General features: G+C 33.0%; 1 protein-coding gene across 4 annotated transcripts in view; it reads right to left on the bottom strand.

Annotated features, from left to right (window-relative positions):
* LOC123701386 (paired box protein Pax-6) overlaps positions 1 to 19,027 on the bottom strand; it is a 53,985-nt gene that overhangs the window by 12,898 nt on the left and 22,060 nt on the right. For 2 of the 4 annotated variants that reach the window (XM_045648834.1, XM_045648835.1), the window contains exons 4-6: positions 17,321 to 17,377; positions 16,792 to 16,972; positions 6,638 to 6,854 (exon numbers count right to left, since the gene is read on the bottom strand). In XM_045648834.1, the coding sequence (XP_045504790.1) occupies positions 6,638 to 6,854; positions 16,792 to 16,972; positions 17,321 to 17,377 (455 nt within the window). The remainder of the gene's footprint in view (positions 1 to 6,637; positions 6,855 to 16,791; positions 16,973 to 17,320; positions 17,378 to 19,027) is intronic. The other 2 variants (XM_045648836.1, XM_045648838.1) reach the window with 1 other exon arrangement.

The raw sequence follows: 19,027 nt of genomic DNA, 5'->3' as shown, positions 1-19,027 counted from the left end.
AGCTTATTGGACACACTCTAATGAGAAAAACAATTCTTTTAAGAATTAAACATTTGAGAATTGAGGTAGGTATTTCATAAAAAATCTTATAGGAAAATCGTTTAGCTTCTTCAAACAACATGTGGTAATTCTAAATAGATTAACCATTTAAATAATTTCCATAATATCGAGATTGATGAAAGGGAGAGATACAGATTCAAGATAGATTGCAAAATTGAACTACCCTTATCATGACAGTCCAAAACGTTCATACTAACAAATGTAAAGAGTAGGTACTTCATCATGAACTATCAACATACCCTGTATTACCATCAACAAATGCGTCAGCGTTACGCAACCCCCAAAGAAAAACTACGACCAGTCATCCTGACCCCTGCTTCTTTGAACGTAGTACGTACACATGGCCCAAGTTATACTAGTTAGGCATTTACAAGGGTGATACACAAAATTAAACGTTTGCTCCTAATGTCGACATGCCCTTGGCTAATTGATTAATTTGCTTTATGGTGAGTACTCAAGTTCGATTCCCGGGTAATGGTGGTATGGGCCGCTGGATACAGTGAATAGTGGGCTAGTTATGCAATCTGTCACTTTTTCTGTTGGAGGCTGGATGTATTGTATTCGGTAAACGATTTGATTCGTACAAAAATGTGTGATGAAACATTTTTTTACGTATAGGTTCTAATATGTTAATTTAATATGGATTCTACATAATTTATAGCCAGCAATTACATCGTAAGACTAAATTAAACGTTAATATATTTTATGTGGATTATACAACAGGCTGTGGCGGTTACCACATTTCTTTCCAAATAAATACCTACCAATATTTATTTCAGTATGGGAAAATCTATATTTGTCGACACAATAATTGTGTAATAATTATTATGTTATTTTAATTCATATCAATTTACTTAAACACATAAAAGCACAATAATTTATAAAATATTAGTACAATAACATTTTCATCTCTACATTCACAGCGCTCATCACAAACATCATACATATTATTATGTTCCAAAAATATTCCAACAACGAATTTAATTCCACAGCCGTGTTCCAGTTAAACTGTGCCAATTCCACGACACTCGAGCCATGATGGATGTCTCCAATCGGTTGACAATTATGATTGATTGATTGTACCCTCTGCACAAAATATGAGCAAGGGGTTCCGATACGTATTTCTTAAAATGTTTTTTGATAGAAGGCAAAGTTCAGTCTTGTGGTGGTATTACAATACTGTGTGTAGTGGCTTTGCTATTTCAACAGATATAGATAATAGTGTTGCTAGTATACCGAGTATATAATAGTAGCCTTAATATATTTTTATATATAAATAAATGGAAGATTCTCTCCCAAAACCAATCAATTATTGCATCAATTCGACCGGAAACCACTTATATACATATTATAACCACAAATAGAAGGCATAAAAATGAAAAGCTTCAATTCTCTTTTACATCTTAAACCGAAAAGGGAACAAAGATTGATATTTTCAATCCAGACATCTACCGTGGAAACATAAAAGAATTCATTAAAAAAATCCACCGCTCCTCAACACAATTCGAAATAACGACCTACAAAACCGCACAAATGATTGAAGAAAAACTTTCCAATATAGCGGACAAAAGAGAAACATGTAACGGGGAATAATAGTGGGAAAAGGGGAAAAAACTGGTGGAAATAAGGAGAGTGAAGCTAGCGAAGCGAGGCTATACGTAGGTGGGACGATTCGGCGATTATCTTAGATCGATACTGTCACTCAAACCGAGGGACAAGCGACGGGAGGTGCAAGCTTTCATTATCTGTGAAAGTTGTGAGATTTTTTATAACGTTTTGAACCATTTCTACCAATAGACTTATCTTGAATGATAAGAAGACGATAACTTAAACAGGAAATTAGAAAGAAACACAAAGTTCTTCTTTTTGTTTCGTATGGGATTGTTATATTTTATTCAATGTGAAACATTTTTCCTTAAAAGTTCAGAAGTCTTCAAAAGTGTTACTTATGCTCAAGTTGTAGATGTAGTATCTTACTTTTTGTCTACTTTTATCAAGTATTAATGATTTCTATTATATTAGGTATACGTTTCTTAATAAAAATCGCTACCTCTTTTAACTTAAAGGTACAGAACCCGCGACCTCCTCAGTTCGGACAGGACGCATTTCGCCTAATTCGACGCGTTCCCGTTACTCAAGTTTGGGGCTAAATGTTAATTGCGACATAAAATATCTCATTACGAACGTAATTTCATTATTATGATGCTTTATCGATACAGATTGACCAATATCAATTTATTGTGAAGATTTTATACCATACATATGAACATTAAATTTTAAGAGATATGCATTAGTTAGGTATAGGTACAATAAAACTCTTAAACATAATTAATATAAAACTTTAAAGTGGCAAAAACTCCAACATTTAAAAGAAAAACATGCCCCAGCAAAATTTACCAAACAAAATGATGAAAACTCGTACTTCACGTCTCTACACAACAAATTGAAAAGAAGCTTTTCACATGGGGTCCCCGCGCCGACAAGCTCCTCTCCCAATATTGTGTATCAAATAGCTACTAAGAGCTTTATTTATTACAATTTAATGACATGTCATTGCCGCCCTGTGCCCTTATTTATAATCAAAGATCAACCACTCGGCAAGATCCCTCGTGAGCGAAACTGTACGACTAATTCTGTACACTTTACGACCGTCGAGGGAGAACATGGGTCACGCCGGTTGGTCACTTGTAATCAAGCATTCGCTTTATTTGGGGTCCTCTAAATTACTTAGTAGGGTAGATAATGTTTAGTTTTTATTGGAGAGACAATTGCCGTTTGCGAACTGTTGTTAATGAAATGTTTCTAATTTATACAGTAATTCGGAGCTATAAGAAAATGTCGAAAAATATATTTTTCGATAATTACTTTGTTCGCTTTGTTGTCGATTGTCGTTAGCTCTGATAAGTTTTAGAGCATGTAATTAAAGAGACCGTTCAAAGCAATCGTAGCACTACATTAATGGGTCTATTTCTATTGAAAAAGCAAAAATTTTGATACCATATTTGTATAATATAGGTCAGGTCAGAGTGGGTCAGAGTATACATTTTTAAACCGACATACATATTTAATTAAAGATATTCCAATTCTAAAAAGAACACAACAATATTTTTTAATCTATGGAGCGTTCCAAAACAGCAACTGCTCCTTAAATTGCACCAATTGACGTTTCAATTTAAGGGGGAGTACTTGCAAATCGCGAATCGAATAAAAGATATCGATTTCAAATCAAACATTGCAACCAGCGAGGCGGAACGCAGCTATTAACTTTTCAACACGTGTTACTCCGTCGAGTACACTTTCGATTTTAAAGTCAATTGCACTGTAGCACTCGACGAGTTCAATTAAAATGCTATTGTTTCATTCATAACGTTTGTGTCGATAGTGGCATAATTCAGCGTTTAATGTTCGAGTGGAATAGAAACGGTTTGCCGAGTTTTGTAACTGAGTGGCTTATAGCAAAACGCTCTATCGCTGTGGTAATTTACACGATTTCATTTGTTGTGTTTTTTTTTTGGAATCATTAAAAAGTTTGCTTGAATGGAAAACTTTATTCAGGGGTGGTCTTATTCATTCAATATCTTAAACCTTGACGAGCAAGAAGCTTCCTTAATTTAATGGCATTACAAGAAAATTAATGGTTCCTATAACTGCTATATACAAAGGTCTATATTTTCACGAAATGACACGTCCACTTCACGATAATATGTACCTAAATGACCTTGATTACTCAATTACTCATGCATAAGTTACGTGAAAATCATTTTTATATTAAGATGCAGTACCTACTTTAGATAAGTAATATAAATGAAATAAAATAAACTCTTTTTTTTTTATTTTTTTTATTTATCCCTGCACAATATCGCAATCGGGTCTACTGTTTAGTACTTAATAAAATAAGTTCAACTAAGAAACTCAAGAAGTTATTGTAAAAACATATTTTCGTAAATTAAAATGCAATAAAAGCTGTGTTATCAAATGGTTGCTATCATCGATTGACCACTATCGCCGCTCCAAACCGCGCTACACACTATTGTGTTTATGTTCTAAGCCGGTTTGCGCAAGCAATTTGTGCAATTATTTGCGTAACCAACCTGTAAACACAGCGTAATGTTATCTCTATTTTATGGTTACCGTGATTTCATTTAGTGGCCGTAAGGAATGTTAAATGAAAAATTATCAATGATTGAAAAATGTAAAAATACATACGTGGTGAATAACAGTTTTCCAGCTATGAAGAACTATAAATTAGATCTAACTATAAATATTTCGTATCTAATTGCTTCCTTAAAATATAGGGTTAAGTATAAATAAAATTCGATGAACTTGAACTGTTGAAACTACAACACCAACCAATGCAAAGGCTTCAAAGCTGTACAAATTGAAGTCGTATACATTTCATAATAAGATAAAAAATGAACTGCATCTAAAAGCATATAAAATCATTTTGGCGCAGTGTGATAAGGTTTCCCGTCACGATCACATCACACGAGGTGTTAATCAGCAAACGCTGAAACTTTATAACTTCCAACTTGACTTTTCTCTTTAATTTTGTACACTAGTTGTATATTTAACTTAAGCCTGCTGTTGCCAAGAACCCGAAAATATTAGATTTTGTTCTACGGTAAAAGCTCAAATGAAATTAAATAATACGTAAACGTTTTCCTTTAGATTTAAAAACTTTCTTTGTCGTATTTTGTTTGTAGGATACATAAATACTTCGAATCCCCATTAAAATCTAGCATTGATATATAGATCCACCTATTCTTCAACACACAATATTCAAATCATACATAGGTAACACTACTATAACTAAACCAGATTCAGCACGTCTAATATTTTCCCACAACCGTAGGAACTAAGGAGGCTAAATTTACAACGCCCAGGAGGTGGGTTCACGAGAAATTACCTCAGATCTGAGTAATTGATAAGCGGAAACGAAGAAATCGTTCTGAGAACGGGATATTTCTCTAATGTTTAACGATATTTTTTACCAATTATGAAGTTATATGCGAATGTGTGAATATAATTTGATTGGAAATTTAAAAGAGCAGGAATTTTCTTTGATATTTTTTAGAATTTTCGGATATGAAATTTTATAGTAAAATAGCTTTCCACCCGCGGCATCGTCCGCGCAGTCAAAGAAAAGCCCGCATAGTTCCCGTTCCCGCGGGATTTCCGGGATAAAACCTAACCTATGTCCCGGGGTAAAAAGTAGCCTATGTCCTAGTGTCTCGGGTATCAAAATATCTCCATACCAATTTTCATGCAAATTGGTTCAGTAGTTAAGGCGTGATTGAGTAACAGACAGACAGAGTTACTTTCGCATTTATAATATTAGTATGGATAATAGATTTATAAGGTATTGTAAAAAAAATAGTATTGTTATGAGCGAAATTTAATTGTTACTGTTAGGTCTTTGAAATCTTTTTCGAGATACTAGAGTTTATAATCAAAACAAATTGCCATGGTCATAAAAGCTAGTAAATATATATAATATAATTTATAAACAAAACCTGGATCTTTTAGCAAATGTAAAACAAAAGTACCAGGGGAGCATGCACAAAAAGAAGTTATCTGGCACGCCACAAGCAAGACCCCCGCCTTTCCACACCCCACGCCAATATCATTCAAGGAATGGCTCTTAGGGCTACCCTTAGTATTTTATGCCTATAAATATAGAAAACGGCGCGGCATGAAGAGCATTTCAAAAATACATAGAAATTAAATAGAAAAAACACATGTAGGTATTTTTTTTAGTTATGAATAAAATTACTTTAACAAATGACCACCGTTTTATAGGTAAAAAGGAACTAATTATGAAAAAGTATCCCGTACCTATAATTTCATATATCTGTCTATACGTATATCTTTGTATAGCTAGAAGTAACATAATAACATTTTCAACCCTAGTCGACAATTTAAGGCAAGCAAAGACAAGGTTCGCGCCTCACGTCAAAGTGAAATGGAAAAAGGTAGCGCCAACTGTCGACCCCAGCACCTTACATAATATACTTGAATGTGTGAATAGTTCCAAATAACACGTCTTTTGCGAGAGTATCTAACTGTTTGTGAATATACATATATTGTGTTATAGTTTTTAAATCTGCAGGGTTGGATAAGAATCTATTCTTATCCAACCACTGTCTACAGTGATGTTGAACTGAGTTTTAAAACACTTAAAATTTTTCTATAATTTTTTCGTGTATCAATAGATATTAGTTTGACTGCGATACTGCTGACTGAGTGCTTTGTATGCTTTTATATGCACAATAGATATGTTGATAAGGACATAAGGAAATACAATTTGTAATTGAATCAATGATTTTATCAGTTCTATGCTGCAATAACAATTTTTTTTTTTTTGTAAAAACGTTACACTGCGGTAGGTATTGTGTATTCTTCTTCGTCTAAACACTCTTACGGCCGAAATTAATATTCAATCCAATCTAATATCTGCAGATTTTTAGCGGTCGTGGTCATCATGAGGTTTTGGGGGCTCGAATCGAGATTGTATAACCAGTAACAATATTTTATTATTTTTAACTGTAGAAAGTTATGACCATTTCACAGCACATACCTCGCTTATGTTCTTCGGTGGGTCGGTTCAACTGTGGTGGCAGTGGGGCTGGTATAGCAGGTGCTGCAGGAGCGGTTGGGAGCCCGGGGTACCACCAGCCCGTCGCCGCCTGACCGTTGAACATCCTTAGCTTCTCGTACACACTGTCGTTTTGCGCTGATGCTGCCTGTTCTTTTTGAGACGCGAGGTTCCGGAGCACGCGGTTTATTGATGATACCTAGAGACAGTATTGGTTTAGTTTTTGTGAAGAGGGAATGAATGGAAAATTAACTATTTTCCATTCATTTACTCATTAATGTATAGACCTACATAGGTAACAAGCGATGCCAATGTGTATTAAGGTATGGACTGTTGTAGCTATGATGTCTTTATTATATCAATATTTAGTTAGTGTAATGTATTATGTAACAGTAAATTGTACAGATTAGAGAAATAAATAAACTTTTAAATATGAATTATTGGTTGTTTTATTGTCATACGAAAAATTGCACACAAATCAATTTTAGTATGTACATATATCTAGTTAACATTTTGTTTACACTATCTATTGATCGCTGCACATAATATACAATATACATGTTGTAAAGACAAAAGCTCCCCACCGCCATCTATTAGAAACCAGTAAACAACTATTAATAGGAAACAAATTGCTATCCACCCTAACTTGTACGTGTAATTTAAAATTTAATATGATTACTAAATTCCAATCGGGAGGCTCAAAGGGACACAGATTAGGGCATCCCTCCCTCACCCCGCACCCCTTCAGGGCCTAAAAACCCCAATATCCATCTACTTTCGGTGAAAAAGCACGCATGCGTAAAAACCTGAGTCACGAATGTAACCTATGTATATATATCAGAGATATAGAGTACTAGATAGGGTTTTAATATTTACTTGTATAAAACAAATGTTCTGTGACATCTAGAGAGGGAATAAGTTATAACACAAACGCACAACATGTTTTTAATTTATTATTATTCAATATAAGACCTTCTTAATATCATATCTAGACTATTAAAACTATTAATTATACTGAAATCGTTAAAAGGATGAGATAAGAAGGAATAACGTAGAGTTCATTGCTTCGTACTTCCTTTAAAATTAAATACTGATAAGGCACGAATCCTTGCGGCTTCTAGTTTATTTATAATCTATGGTCTATATATTAGAGAGTACTATGTACGTATAGACACCGCGGGGCGTCCCTAGATGATAATATCTATGTTTTTCCGTTGCTATTGGCAATGGTGGGATATTTTTCCGTATAGAAAGAAAGGTTTGGTAAAATAGGATTTATTGAGAAACTGTGTGACATGAAAGGAATAAGAAGTTAAACTTAAATAGTAGTTCGAATAAAATAAAAGGAAATAAGTTTATTATAAGATAATATCTACCTACACCTATTTCGGTGCTAAAAGTGTGAATGAATAATAAAATCATTTTCAAATTTAAAATTAGAATTTTGGAACAATTAATTTCCAGCTTTGAAATTTAAACGCGTAGGTACCTATCTGACAGAATCTAAAAACCGTAAAAGGCAAGGCAAACGTTTAGCTAAATGAAATATTTAGCTAAAATGAAAAGTATCCCTACAAAAAGTAGGTAATGAAATAACTATTAAATTCAAACACTTTAATACTAATTCAAACACTTTATATAGATAGATAGTGTAAGGAAAATCGTAATTAACCAGTTTATCTTAATGGCAATCAAAATGGCGTCCATATTGGACCAAATGTAACACCGGTGTGCTAATCCTGTGTTTCACTAATGGACGCACCTTTCCGAACATCGAGGTATTTACTGAATTTTGATTTCAGTATTCTAATTGTATAATTATTTTCAGTCTTGTACTAAATTGTATACACAGTATATTTTCAATACGAATGTATAGGTATATTTTAGATTTTAACGCGATTACCTATATCAAAAGCTATGTTCGCAATTGGTAGTCTTTATCAATTTAATAGGAGCTTCAGCTTCGTCGAAAAGATAAAAAAAATGACACGATATTATTTAGCATGCCTACTTTGAACTAGTTTGCTTGATTAATATTATAAATTAAAGGATTAGGAGAGAAAATGTTAAAAGATTTAAATAAAACATAACAGGTACGAATTGCATCTATTTTTTTCATTTCAATTCCAGAAAACAATATTAAGATTATTATATATAAATAAGTATTTTTTATTAGACTAAAGCCGTGAGAACTATTCAAAATAACTTGTCAAAATCTAGTCTATGAAAAGGTCAACATTTAATGCTGATTGACTTATTTATTTTTATGTTCATAAAAATAAGCACTAATAGCTTATTAGAAATGTGAGTGAATGAGATTCTTATTATAAATAGGTACTTTGTAGACATAGCAATTGGAATTAGAATTAAAATTTAATATTATTTATTATGTAAAAAGTATTAAAATTAGAATACAAAAATAAGAAAATAGGTAGATATTATATAGGTAGTAGTCATAGGAAGTACTTAATAGGTACCTAATGTTTTGAACAATAATTAAAAATGTCTAATTTAAAGAAATCTACTTATGTAAGTCGTTAAATATTTACTGATAATTCAATGAAGTATAAAATACAATTAAAATGTTAATCCTCTAATCCTAATCCTTCTCAAAAATTCAAATTCGATTTTTGAAATAACAAATAAGAGAAGCATTTCAAACGTGTTTTGCATCTGACAGCTCAATGGCCAATCAGATAGAAACGCGTGCTCCTATTCGAAATTTAAATTTAAATTCCAATAGGAGAAAAACTGTAAAAATCTTTGAATAATAATTGATTGTTAAATTGGATTTGTTTATGGAATAAAAATAGATCTTCAAAGATTGTACAAACAAAATATATATGGCAGTATAAAGCAGAATTTAAATTTATAACTTTTAGTCTGTAATTTGCTTTCATGTTATTTACGTTATTTTTTTTTTACATTTCTTATTTTAAAATCTGTGAATTAAAAAGTCTCAAATAGTAAGCTTTATTAGTATGGCGGTTACGTCTTTACAAAACTAAAGTGAGCACATTAGTATCCACTGATGTATGCTATTAAAAAGTAAAAACTTTCGTAGGGCGTAAAGGGGAATTTGAAAGGGGCCTGAGTTTTCAAATATTTATACTTCGTTTAATGTTTTAGAAATATTAATATGATTTATTACATGCCGTTAAAATATATAAATGTATTTTTTGTAAGAACATTTGATGGTAGACTTTATAGTCAACAGTAGTGAAACTGACATAGGTATATATACCATATTTAATGGCCTATTGGCGCATTTTTTACATGCTTTTTCTATCTCGGAGATGTGTTCTTGGGATTTAATGATTTTTTTTGTTAATTTTATAAATGTCGCTAATCATCATTAAATGTTTTAAGCACTTCCCTGACACCAGCTGTATTGTAATATCTTTAAATTTAATTAAATATTAATGAAATCGTGAGGTGAAGCCTAAAATCCGTCAACTACCGAACTTATGAGACGTTTTGAAATCAGATACTTTATCTGGCAGATACGTAGAGAAAAATGATATTAAATTACACATCTATTTAAGATTTTTTTGTTAAACATGACGATTAAATTTATCCTGTAAACATTATTTTATCTCTATAGGTATGTTATTCAATAAAAAAAATATTTAAAAAATTAAAATAAAAAAGCTAACGTGTAACGGAATTTTGCAAAGTATAGAATTACAACACGGCACGCAACCGCCCAAATATGATGAAAAACAACAATATTTTTATCCATCACATTAACGAGGCTTGAATGAAAGTTATTTAAGGAAGTGTTTATAACACGCAACTTACTGAAAATAGTTACAATATAAGTAAAGAAACTCAATAAGAAGGAAAAATATGAACAATTATGCATGTAGAGTCATTTTTACTTCATTCATTTAAACTTTGTTTTGCAAGAGTAAAACAAAGCAAATCCATAATAATTTAGTACTTTTTGAAGAACAACTAAGAATACGAGGGACTAACGCCCAATATAATTTGAAATACATATTATATGAATTACGGAAAACCTTACATAATAATATATTGCTTATTAATAACGGTTTATTTTATTTTTCGTGGCTCTATCGTCAAATTCAAACTTCATTGCTAACTTGAATTTATTAATTATCACGAATTAACAGCTACGACGTCAAATTAAGGCGCTCTCCTCTTCGTTGGATCGAATCATTCTTAGATTGAACACACACCGTGTAAACCACCCTTAACAGACCCGTGCGTTCCTACGTCACGGCGATAGATCATCTCGTTGATACCGTGATAGATCCGCCAATATAGGTGGTCCTAACACGTGAGAACAAAAGGCCCTGTCGCCTATTAGAGTCTGTCTTGTAAATTATCGATAGGCCTGTTAAGTAAATCGGACGTGAAATTAACAAGGACTGTGTGTTCGATATTTTGTGGTGTAGGATATTATACCACATTATACTAACTATGTGACTTTTAATGATCCTGATTTTTTATATTCAATTATTGTATATGTGAATTTCAGGTGCCAAGCTGTTTATAAAAATGATTTTTCCAAGGCTTAGAAATTGATGCCTCCTTCAGTTAAAGGTTGCTTATGCTAGAGTGTATAACCATAACCAAATATTATACAAGTCTATTTTTAATACACTCAGCTACAGACAGTAAAGGAATAAACCTCCCCGAAATAACAAAAGAAATGAAAGCGACAAAAAGCTTTTTCAGTATCAAAAACGTAGCGCCATTATGACGAACGAAAATTCCGTAAGGGTCGCGACCCTTGGAATTAGAATTACTATTACCTACATTGGCATTATCTATAAACATTTTAACGTACGCTTAACCCGCGGAGACCCAAGTTCGGTTCCCGGCGGGTAAGGGTGCGGTAAGTTGGGGGTTTGATTCCCTCAGGACGCACAGATTGGATAGTTTGGCTGTGGTTTTTAGCTCTTTATGACTGTTAAATTGTTATTTAGATAACGTAATATCGTTTATTGGGAGGTTATTGGTGGAAGCGATGTTAATATCAAATTGAACAGCTACGTGTAATATCTAAGCAAATTTGATGCTTATTTGCTGAAAGACAATTAGGTAAGTAATTTTTATAATATTTAGGATTGTGAAGTGAATATTCGTTGGTTCATAGGAACTTAAAATTCCAGTAATTATTGCTTACTCTACAAATTGTAAAATGTAAAGTACTTATCTACATACAAAATTTGATAAAAAACCTTTATTTTCAAATGAAATATGGTCAATTTGTACTTGCAGTTGTAGGATTTCGATCATTTGAAGCTTTGCCTTATGAAGTGTGCCTAGGAATTATGCAAATAGCTACCTTACATATATAAATAAACTGGACAGGCAAATACGTAAATAATTTACGTAAATAATTATTATAGATCAGATATTATTATAATTCCTCATAGTATTAAAGAGTTTAGTAGTGCTAAATTTAAGAATTATGTAAAAAACGTCTTAGTTCAGAGAGCCTATTACAGCATTAAGGAATATATGGAAGATAAAAACCCATGGAGGGTTGTCGCGTGAGAACCGCAGGACAGTTCTTTGGCATATTATGATAATATATACGTACGGTTACTTACATATTTTGTAAAATTAAATTGTAATACTGAAATGATTTAAAAGAGCAACTATGGAGTTTCTTGCCGATTCTTCTCCATAGATACTGCTTTCCGAATCGGTGGTAAATGATAAAAATATGTATTGACGTTTCAAAAGTGCTTCTCGAAGAAGTCTAATTGAATAAATAAATGTTTGAGTTTGGGTTTGAGTTTTGATAAAGTACTGTTATCAAAGGTTTTCACTCAAACCAGTACCTACTTACATCTATTGCATAATTATATTGCGTTATTTTACAAACAAAATGTGTAGATAGATATGTATTGTACCAATATTCAAATTTAATATATTATGTACTTGCTTAATTCATCATCACCATAAAACAAATTTAATAGTCTTTTAACTACCTATAATTAGGAGTACATAACTACTTATATACCTAATAAAAAAGTTGAGCAGAAATATTACCTTGAACGGGGAGGTATTACACCCTACAGAATCGACTGTATTTCTTGGGTTAACATTGGACGAGAAACTACAGTGGGGAGCCCATGTCAACACCGCTGCAGGTAAGCTCAGTTCAGCAGCATATGCAGTCCGAAAGGTAAGGCATCTCACCGATGAAGATACAGCTAGATTGGTATATTTCAGCTACTTTCATAGTATTATGTCCTATGGAATTCTACTATGGGGCAGGGCAGCAGATATAGAAACTATATTTATCTTACAGAAAAGAGCCATTCGCTCTATATATAATTTACGTGCTCGGGACTCACTAAGAGATCTCTTTAAGAATACTGGTATACTTACTCTACCATCACAGTATATATTTAATAATATTTTGCATGTACACAAAAACGCCGACTTACACACAAGAGTAGGAGATAGACACTGTTATGGCACAAGGAACAGAAATAGAATTGAAATGCCATTTTTCCGATTAGCTAAAGTTAAAAATTCATTTATGGGTCAAGGTATACGCTTTTACAATAGAATTCCTCATAATATTAGAGAGTTTAGTAGTTCTAAATTTAAAACTTATATAAAAAATGTACTAGTTCAGAGAGCGTACTACAGTATTCAGGAATATATGGACGATAAAAACCCATGGAGGGTTGTCGCGTAAAAACCACAGGACAGTTCTTTGTATATTATGATATATTATGTATTTAGATATAATTTACATATTATGTAATATCGACATGATTTTAAAAGAGCAACTATGGAGTTTCTTGCCGATTCTTCTCCATAGATCACTGCTTTCCGAATCGGTGGTAAATGTTAAAATAATTATGTAATGACGATTCGAAAGTGCTACTAAATAGTAGTCTAATTGAATAAATGAATGTTTGAGTTTGAGTTTGAGTTTGAAAATATATGCAAAAATACTGTACCTATGTAGTATCTATCTATCTATAGGATTACTTCAGATCTTTGGTGGTATATAGGACCTCCTTCATGCGTTCGTTTGTCCCACAAAACCTACCAAAGGGCCGTAACATCGTCATCGTCTTATAGTGATCTAATTACCGTGCGTGCCGAAACGCGGGTCAGCTAACATGAAGCCCCCGAACTGCGGCGCGGTAGTTCGGAGGTGTCGTGTTCCAACATCGACCGGTACTTGATTTTGGAGTTATTTGTGACGTGACGTATAGTGGTGTTAGTGTTTGAAAAAGATTCTTAGCTCTATCTTAATTATGTAAGACAGCTATTTTTCTTAGTGGTTTGTCTTCTTATACTCACTTTAGAATATTCTCTGTATGAATATGATGGTAGGTGTACGTTTATTGTCGCCGTACAATTTCTCGGATGTAGGTATGTTTCATCGTAATCCAAAACTCTATGTAGAGTTCAGTTATTTGAATAACCAAAAATTGTTCTAATAAAATAACAGTAAAATAGATAGAAATATGGATAAGTGTTAATGGAAAATACTCTTCTTAGGCAATGAAACCTTGCAGACATCACCAATTTATTCCAGCATGCAAATCGTCTTTTACAAATGAAATGCTAAAATAATTATTTGCTCCAAACACCATCGAAGCCCATCATCATACTTCAAACGCCCGCCATTTTCATAAATATTCCTAGAGTCTGGACTTAACCATCAATTCCTATGCCATAAGCAGTTGACGTTAATCCGGTGAATGAGAGGGGAAAACAACTCGACGGTTACTTATGAAGAATTACTATGGGTGTGAGCGGGACAACAGATGTTTTGTGCACTCACGCGTGAAACGTGGCATTATAGTGCGGAACGCGGGAAGAAAAATGACGTATGTTTTCACTTCAATGAGTTTAATGCAATGAAGGTCTCGTATCAAATTATTTTTTTATCGAAAAAAAGCTGTTAAGTTTCACTTTGTTCAATTAATCTGTTGCACAATCATTTTAAATACAAATATCTTAAACAAGGTTTTTATTTATTAATAATTAATGAGATCTCAATCGGCAATCCTGTATATTTAAAGAGTTGAATAAAAGACAAAGCCTACTGTTTTAATGCGTGTTTTGCAAGAAATATATTTATTATTATAGACAGACGATCTAAAACGCGCTCTTCACACAAAACCATATCACACCACCAAAATGCTTAAAACTTAAAACACACGTTTAAAATAACAAATAGTCTGTCAATTTATAACACATGCAAATACCTAGACGTACACCTAAATCATGGGGGTAAGTACATACGCCACTCTTCCGCCGCGCCGCAATCGATTGTTCGTTATTTTTGTTCGCTCTCAGTTGGTAAGAAACATCACGCCCATTCGACCGTTATGACTACGAAACGCAACTGACAATAAATACCTATCTCTTTCTGACGTACGTGTAAATGCATCTATCCGTTCATCTATTTGCCCAGTCGTGCGGGTGCGTACGACAGTTATAAAAATAGCCCCTTTGGCGCCGAATCTTCTTGCTGAGGGTTGAGGGCTTCAATTTTGCCTCTCGTTATAGCCTATAGGTGAACGTGTAATATACGAAATTATTGTAGAGGTGTGGTTTGTATTAGCTTTGTGTGCACGCATAACTTTAGATCGATGTGTGCGTTTAAAATTTTCGATTTGGTGTAGTTGTTGAATAAAATATTATTGTTACTGACAATAAAATTGTAGTAGAAATTTAATGCGATTAATTGTTAGTTAATTTTATAATTGCATAAACCGAATGAAATAAAAAGCACGAAACAATTAACACAATTTGCGTCCTCGTTAATTGCGATTGAAATATAAATGACGCCGACAACGATCGCAAAACGCATCCTTTCTCGAAATTATCTCTTCAAAAATAACCGACAAAAATGGAACATCGATTTTAATTATGCGATAAAATATGTTGATCCATACGAAAAATATTGCGTTCTCGTATAAAGCCATGCGAAGTGACATGGCGGCTAATCGAACGAGACATCGGGACATCTGCCGTGAACAAAAAATATAAAGGCCGGTATTCGACAATATTGTAATTTTTTTTCGCCGAAATTGGACCAATTTTTCGTTAATCGTGCCGAAGTTTTGAAACGTGTGTCATTGTGATCTTACGCACTGCGGGGGAGGGTTTTGTTTGGCCCAATTATAGTTTTGAATGAAGTGTTTTTATCTGTTTGTGTAAATTAGTTAACTTGTTTTGGAACGCGGTTTATTAATTTAAATAGTTTTTGTTGTTTTAGGCTCAATTAGGTTTAACATTGTTTTTTTATGATCATAGAGCACTTCTTTAATAAGGTGCAAAGTTTATTCTATGTTTGTACCTATTATACAAAGCATATTAATAGGTTACATTCGCATAAGGTTAAGGTAGTAAATTATCTACTATTGCTTAGTTTAAATAATACTTTTTACAGCACTTAAGATATTACAAAAACTTGAAGAACTTGAAGAAATAAAAATACTATACTAGAACCAATATTTTTTTCACTACGCAATATTTCCAAAGAAAAGAAATATCTCCCGAGTTTATTAACTTTGCAATTTATTTGTCAAATAAAACGGCTGTCATCGTGAATTTATGAACTTCTCTATAATAGACATCGATTTGTATAGATAGCAAAAACTCGACAGAAATCATAAGGCCGCGTGTAGAATGGTCAGTGCCGTCAAAAGGCCGAATACAATGGTCCCGCTTCGAAATACCAAACATATGCTCGTAACCAGAAATTTTATGTCGCAAAATTGGATTAAAAGGCACATTGTTAAGACTCTGACCGGCTTATTTGAAGGGCGTTACAATACACCTAGGAATTTAATTAAATTCATCGTGTTTTGACATCATTCAATTGGCTATCTATTATTGACGTGTCAAGGTGGACGACTCTTATGTTTGAATTTCAAGATGTGCAGTATTGTGAAATGATATTATTATCTAATTCTACCATACATTGTCAATTTTGTCTAGTCTGTGTATCTAGGAATATCTATAAAGTAAAAGTAGATACTTGTAGAACAAGAAAATATATAGGTAGATGTTTGATGTGTTATATGAGATGTGCGCGTTGAGGGTTATTGTGTGTGAGTTATCAATATGTAGAGTCTAATAACCTAAAAATTAAAAGTAATATAAAAGATACTCACACTAGGAATATTGTCGTTATTGCACACGTTTTCACTCAGCAGACGATCTCTTATCTCCCACGCGAAGATCGACGGGCACTCCCGCTTGTAATCAGCTATCTTCTGGACCACGGGGGTCGTGGCGACTCTGGGCTTGGAGCCGCCGATCGCGCGGGGCTTGATCGACCCCGTCTCGTAATACCTGACCAAAATAATAGTATGAACTTAGCATTGGAACGCATGTACCGATTTTAGGCCGATTTCGAACTACGCTCAAAATAAAGGTTAGATCAGGCTAGCGGTCGCCTGATGGTAAGCGACCACCGCTGAACATTTGCCGAGAGGCCCTTTGCAAATGAATTGCCAGCTGTAGTAGATATAGGATAGAGAAAGGATTCATGAAAAATAAAAGAAAGGTAAAGGAAAAGGACATAATGCCTCTGGAATTCTTCTCAATATTAGTACGCGAATCGGCCGATTTATACATAAATCGGTCCATGCGTTCCTGTATGTTAAACTTTGGTTAGTAATGAATAAAATTAGTTTCAACCTTAAGGCCAGTGGCTTAGCGCCGAAGGTTGCTCGAGGTACGAACTCCGTCTCGTACCTGATTGTAGAAATTATACCCTTTTAATATATATTAATGATTTTTATCTAATAATAGGATGTGTTTAGTTGTGAATAAAGTGTTTAACAGGAAAATTGTTGTTGTAATTTTAAACATCCTTATTCTTTAACAATGCTAAAAGCTAAGAAACCGTCTCAAGTTAATAAAATTTCACAAAGGAAACATTTGTTATATGTTCATGTAAAGGTAGAGTAAAAGTAACCCAAACGAAACACTCTTAGTTTTAAAATCACTGTGTACTTTCCATTTTAAATAACGTACAAAAACTTAAAAAGTACCCTCAAATAAAACTTAATTGAAATCGTATGCAACAAAATAAACTCAGCACATTTCAACAGCTTCCTATCCACTCGAACAGCATTAGCGCACAATTACCGATAATCTCAAAACTATCCCCTCACTTCAAGTACCTATACAAACAGGAACAACAAACTTAACTTTAAAGTTAAACAAGCGAAAATCAACCTTATTACAACGTAATAAGAGCGTGTGGTGAACAGCCATATTCTGATATCGGATGTACTCGAACGCTATTGTTGCGATCGACATGTGTCGATATTTAGGACGTTGCAGATACAATTGTCGATAAATATTTCTTTTGGGCTTTGAGATATGTGATTTTTAGTAACATGGAGCTTTAAATGTATTTTATTAGAAATCTATATCTACATCAGGGGTTGTTGAAGAGAAATTATTATTATATTAATTTGAAACATTATATTAAACTCTTAATTACATAAGAAGATATTCTTATTACAATATGTGTAGGTACCTAAGGTAAGGAAAGAAACTTAGCTTGTTATATTATGTTAAGCAAAGCGGCTCTTAAAAAAATTGTCAATCATCATTTACTGTATTAATTCCAAAATAAAAAAAAGTAAACCAAACGTACATTAGAAACCCACGAACAAACAAATCCTGTTATCCAAAACCGTAAAACGTAAAAACCGTTACATCATCAATACAATAAATAGTCACTGTCAACCCTCAAACAAACACTATCGAATAAAAATCATCGTGTCATCTGTCGATACGTGTTTACTTATTGTGGAGGACTATTACGAGGTTATTACGTTGAAGAGTGCTACGGAGATGCCTGTAGCGATTTGTAATCGTTTTTGCTTCGGGCGACTCTCCCAGAATAGGGTCGCGGTGCGTTTTGTAAATAGAAGTTAAGATTGAGGTCAGTGACCTTGCGCGGAAATTGCGTGGCGAATCTGTTCTGAAATTTCGTAACTAATTATGTGTTTAATCTAAGTACTTTCAATCAAATAGTTTATTTATTTTTAATCTATAAACTAGGAACATACTTATAACACATAATAGTACCTATAACGAAATTGTTTTTAAATGATCTTACATGAAGATATTATTTGTCTTTTAAAACGTATCTAATATATTCCTATACTAGTATATGTAAAACGATGTAGAGTTTCAATTTCAGACATATAAAAGTTAAAACGCAGAATGTTTTATTTTAATAAAGTATTTCAAATGAAAACCTAACCCTTAAAAATCTATAAAAATCACATTATTATTATTATTTAAACGGCGTTTATTCAAAATCCTTATCGCTACAACGTTTTAGATAATTACAGAATAATCGTGAGCTATCAAAACCATATAAAT

This window comes from Colias croceus, chromosome 21 (assembly GCF_905220415.1).
Source record: "Colias croceus chromosome 21, ilColCroc2.1".
NCBI lineage: Eukaryota > Metazoa > Arthropoda > Insecta > Lepidoptera > Pieridae > Colias > Colias croceus.
This window is presented reverse-complemented; position numbering and strand designations above follow the sequence as displayed.